The sequence below is a fragment of the Molossus molossus genome, unplaced genomic scaffold (assembly GCF_014108415.1).
Source record: "Molossus molossus isolate mMolMol1 unplaced genomic scaffold, mMolMol1.p scaffold_m16_p_21, whole genome shotgun sequence".
Taxonomy (NCBI): Eukaryota; Metazoa; Chordata; class Mammalia; order Chiroptera; family Molossidae; genus Molossus; species Molossus molossus.
The window spans coordinates 1,796,377-1,801,118 of NW_023425357.1; the positions used below are offsets into that span (position 1 = coordinate 1,796,377).

General features: G+C 46.5%; 1 protein-coding gene across 1 annotated transcript; it reads left to right on the forward strand.

Moving 5' to 3' along the window:
• The first annotated feature begins 343 nt into the window (after positions 1-343).
• LOC118638800 (zinc finger and SCAN domain-containing protein 5B-like) lies at positions 344-4,500 on the forward strand. The gene is made up of 4 exons (XM_036274922.1): positions 344-727; positions 1,243-1,455; positions 3,415-3,565; positions 3,836-4,500. The coding sequence occupies exons 1-4, from the start codon at positions 344-346 to the stop codon at positions 4,498-4,500; spliced, it is 1,413 nt and encodes a 470-aa protein (XP_036130815.1).
• Positions 4,501-4,742: the final 242 nt, after the last annotated feature.

The window sequence follows — 4,742 nt, forward strand, 5'->3', positions numbered from 1 at the left end:
GCACCCTTTGATATATACATTTTAATTCTCAACAGAGGATATTTTCCATTGCTTATTAGATAGAGTGGAAGGAAGAGAGGGAGAGAGAAGGAGAGAAACATAGATGTGAGAGAGACACATGGATTGATTGCCTCCCACAGGGCCTTCAGCAGGGAGGGGGAGGAAGGATTTAGAGGGAGAAGAAAGTGTGGATTAACAGGTTAATCTCATCTCATTCTTTCTCTCTCATCTTTCCCCCAGAATTCTGCATGTATTACAGAGTAAATCCCTTTTGTGGCTCTCCATTAGGTGCTGACTTCAGGAAAAGTTTGCTCTAGTCATATTGGAGAAATCGCCAGTAAACATGTCTGCAGACCAGACGTTTTCATGGGGTCATGGCAAACCCCAGGACAGCCTGGGATCCGAGCTGCCTCCATCCACACCGCCCCATGCACACCTGACTGAAAGGGGAGACTGGGACTCTGAGATGTGGCACATGGTCTTTAGAACCTTCAGCAGCTCGGAGGAATCGGACCCGGTCAAGGACCTGCACACACTCTCTCGGCTCTGCCGTCACTGGCTGAGGCCAGATCTGCACACCATGGAGCAGATTCTGGATAAGTTGGTGATAGAGCAGTTTCTGATCTCCATGTCCCCGGAGCTCCAGGTCTTGGTCAAGGAAAGTGCTGTGGAGACTTGCAAAGACCTGGAGAACCTGCTAAGAAAGAATGAGAAACCCAAGAAATGGGTGAGTGGGATCCTCATGCTTGGCATGGGAAGGAAGGGTGGGCAAACTTACTCACTAACATTCTTTAGACTCACATTTTCAGTTATTTGATCTCCCATCCCAAGATTCACTTTCCCAAAGACCTCCTAGTAACCTCATGAGGTAGATCTATCAGGTCTGCTTCCCTGGTGAGGAAACTGAGGCACAAACATGGTAGAGTGATGGCACCTTTCTCCCCGGAGTGTGTTTGGCAATGTTGGGAGGTTTCTATTTTATTTATAGATTTTTGAGAGAGAGAAACATCAGTTTGTCATTTCACGTATTTGTGTATTCATTGGTTGATTCTTGTATGTGCCGTGACCAGCGATCGAAGCCAAAACCTTAGTGTATTGGGAGGACCCTCCAACCAATTGAGGTATCTGGCCAGGGCAAGGGGTTGATATTTCAAACAAGTAATCCCAGTCAAGTGTGACTCAGGTGGAACCTACATAGGGGATATAATGGATCCCAGCTCTTATTGAATTTTCTCTCCACAGACCATAGTCACCATCGAAGGGAAAATGTTTCTTGAGAAGAAGTCAGATGTCCAGACAGAGGAAGCACAAGTCAGTGACATGGACCACGTGTGGGACTTGTCCATGACACCTCAATCTTGTGAAAGTCAGATGGAGATCCATCCTGAGGACAGCCAGGAGGTCAACCAAGAGCTGGAGAATCAGTCAGGAATCAGTGCGATGTCAAGTGGGCAGGTGAGTGTGTGATGTCCTGCCCTGGGGACAGGTGGGAAAAGGTACAAGAGGAAGCACAACTGGACCTAGGATGCATTAAATCCCTAGACATTTCTGAACCAATGTGGACAATGAAAATTCACCAACCTTGGTCCCTCCCCCACAGGCCAATCAGCTCAAAACTAATTTTTCTCCAAGGCATTCCATGAAATGATAATTGGCCAAGGTCCAATTGTAAGAATATTTTCATTTCCTTACAATTAAAAGAGTGCTTCTACCCCGGAGTCCTTTAGCTTCCCAGAAGATGTTTGCAAATGTCCAGAGACATTTCTGGTTTTCAACATGAGGGATGGGTGGGGGGCTTTGATATTGACATCTAGTGAATACAGACCAGGGCTGCTGTTCATTATGGTAAATGCACGACCAGGAATAACATGGACAAAATATCAGGAGTGATGACTTGGAGAGATCTGGGTCTAGAATGTTTTGCTTCCACAGTCCCAGGCAGGGAGCAGTTGGGGTGACCGACAGAGGTACTCTTAGAGAATTAAGAGTGAAGCTGTAATGTTTGGGTTTGATTTAACGGTATGGTGGGTATGCATTAATGACAGACTTGGGAATTGGGGGTGATGGGTGTGACCCCCATGGAAGTCTGGGCGTAGCAGCTACGAGAATGATTTCAGGGCAGGGAGAATAGGGAAACTGAGGCAGGAAACTTAAATAAAGCCCAAAAGCTTTCCAAGCGGCTTGTAGCAGGGCCTTACCTTGAGAATAAAGTTAAAACCTCTCCCCCCAGAAGAATGCAGGAGAGGAAGGAGAAGGAAAGGGGGGAGCAGGAGGAATCAAAGACCTCTCAGAGCGAATCATCGTGAAGTTGTTAGGACAGCAGGGAGGAGAAAAAAGTATATAAACAAAAAAATCCCAGAGCTACTCTTTAATTCTCAGGTACCTCCCATAAATTATAGGAAAGCCATAACAAAAAAGGGGGGGAGACTTTTAGAGTTCATCTGTACCAGGAAATCTAGCAGAGGAATCTACAAAACAATGTGTAGACAGAAGGGTATATAAGGCAGAAACCGCCCACCCTATTGCTCTTCAGATCAGCTGAGAGCTGTCTGTGCTTCACAAGCCAAGTGTATAGGTTTACATGCTTTGTTCCATTAGTAATTATGCATGCTTTAATGTTTAAGTAAATTCATTTGCATTAATTTTTTAAAATGTTTTTATTGATTTTTAGAGAGAGAAGAAGGGAGAGGGAGAGAGAGAGAAACATCCATGAGAGAGAACATCAGTTGGCTGTCTCCTGCATGCCCCCCACTGGGGATCGGGTCCACAAGCTGGGCCTGTGCCCTGACTGGGAATTGAACCAGCGACCTCTTAATGCATGGGTCAATGTTCAACCCCTGAGCCACACAGACCGGGCTGCATTAATTTTTTTTTTTTTTTTATCCTTACCCGAGGACATTTTTCCATTTTTTGTACAGATAGAGTGGGAGGGAGAGAGAGGAAGAGACAGAGAAAGAGAAACATCGATGTGAAAGGGACACATCGAGTGGCTGCCACCGCACGACCAACCAGGGCCGGGGACAAACTGCAACCGAAGTACGTGCCCTTAGCGGGAACCGAACCCGGGTCTCTCTGGACCGCAGGCCGAAGCTCTAACCGCTGAGCCAAAACCGGCCAGGGCTGCATTAATGTTTTAATAAATACATTACACAATGCAGTCAGGGTCTCTCCTATAAATTAGTTTATATGAAAAGACAAAGGTCAAGGTTGGGAACAGTCCACTCCCTCTGATTCAAGGGCTGTCCAGAGACACCTCTCTGGTATCTGTGAGAGGTGCATGTCACATAGCCACAAAACTGTGCTGTTAGGAATCTGGAGTCTCAGATCAGGGAGGTGGGCAGCACAGGGGAAGAGACGCCTTTCCATGTCTGGATGTAGACTCGTCTGTAATTACACTTGGTTGCCCCTTTTCAGGGAGAGAAAGTCCTCCTGCCAGAGACGATTCCCAAAAAAGGTGACCTGGAGGGTCTGAGTCCCACGCAGATGTTGGAGGAGGACCTGATGCAAGACGAAGAAGAGACCACAGTACTTACATCTCCAGAGCCTCAGCTTCTGAGGGGTCCAGGTGAGTTTGGAAATTGGGGCTTCAGAGGAATTAGTAATGTTTCCTATGCTGAGTACCGGCTGGGCACCCAGCACTATCATCTAGTGGGGACAGCTGGCTCTCAATGCCAGGCCTTTTCCATCACTGACTTTCCAGGGTCCTACAATCCAATCTCTCGGGTTTGTTGATTGATGGGAAAGTTCTCAAGCAATATCAGCATTGGTTCAAATGCATTTGGTAGTGTTGCAAATGCTCTTTATTACATGTTATGTGTTGACTCCCTTCTTTCAGAGGATTCTGTGGGTGAGAAGAACCCGCAAGAAGGAATTTGTACGGAAAATGTGGATGCTGACGTACCTTCCACCCATGGGGATAACACTTCCATTCCCCAAAATGTGCATCAAGAAGAAGCCATATCATTAGACAAAGGGAAATTCTCTGGAACACTCAAGTCAAATTCAGTTCGTGCACCAAGCACCGGGGAGCCAACTGGTCGCCGTGATGGAAAAGGAGCCATGAAACGTGCATTGTATGAATGTAAGGACTGCAAGAAAAGTTTTAGTTACGAATCTCAGTTGACTCTTCACCAGAGGACACACACAGGAGAGAGACCCTTCAAGTGCACGCAGTGTTCCAAGGGGTTCATGCAGTCTTCGGACCTCCAAGTTCACCAGCGAATCCACACAGGTGAGAAGCCATACTGCTGCAATTTCTGCAAGATGACCTTCACCCATGAATCCACGCTGCGTGGTCACCAGAGGGTCCACACAAAGGAGAGACCTTACCTATGTAAAGTCTGTCACAAATCTTTCAGCCACAAAGGGAACCTCAACGTTCACCTGCGCATCCATTCTGACATGAAACCCTACCTGTGTCACGAGTGTAACCAGGCCTTCCGCCAACTGGGAACTTTGAAAAGGCACCAAAAAACACACATCAACAGGACTCCCCAGTGATCCAAGCCCTTCTGCCTAAAAAGGAAATTACTTAGTCACCTATGCTGCAAAAACGATGTATGGTGCATTGCCCAGGCTCAGTTGGTTGGAGTGTCGTCCCATTCACCAAAAGGTGATGGGTTCGATTCCTGGTCAGGGCATGTGAGGGAGGCAGACAATAGATGACATTTTGTTTTGTTTTGTTTTGTTTTGTGTTTTCCTTCTAGCACTAAAATCAATAAAAATATTTTTTAAAAAATATA

What these genes read in the sequence shown, in the direction of transcription:
- LOC118638800 (XM_036274922.1), top strand. Translation starts at nt 344, where the DNA reads ATGTCTGCAGACCAGACGTTTTCATGGGGTCATGGCAAACCCCAGGAC. An exon ending in ATGAGAAACCCAAGAAATGG is followed by an intron (nt 728 to 1,242) that starts GTGAGTGGGATC and finishes TTCTCTCCACAG; the next exon opens with ACCATAGTCACCATCGAAGG. An exon ending in GTGCGATGTCAAGTGGGCAG is followed by an intron (nt 1,456 to 3,414) that starts GTGAGTGTGTGA and finishes GCCCCTTTTCAG; the next exon opens with GGAGAGAAAGTCCTCCTGCC.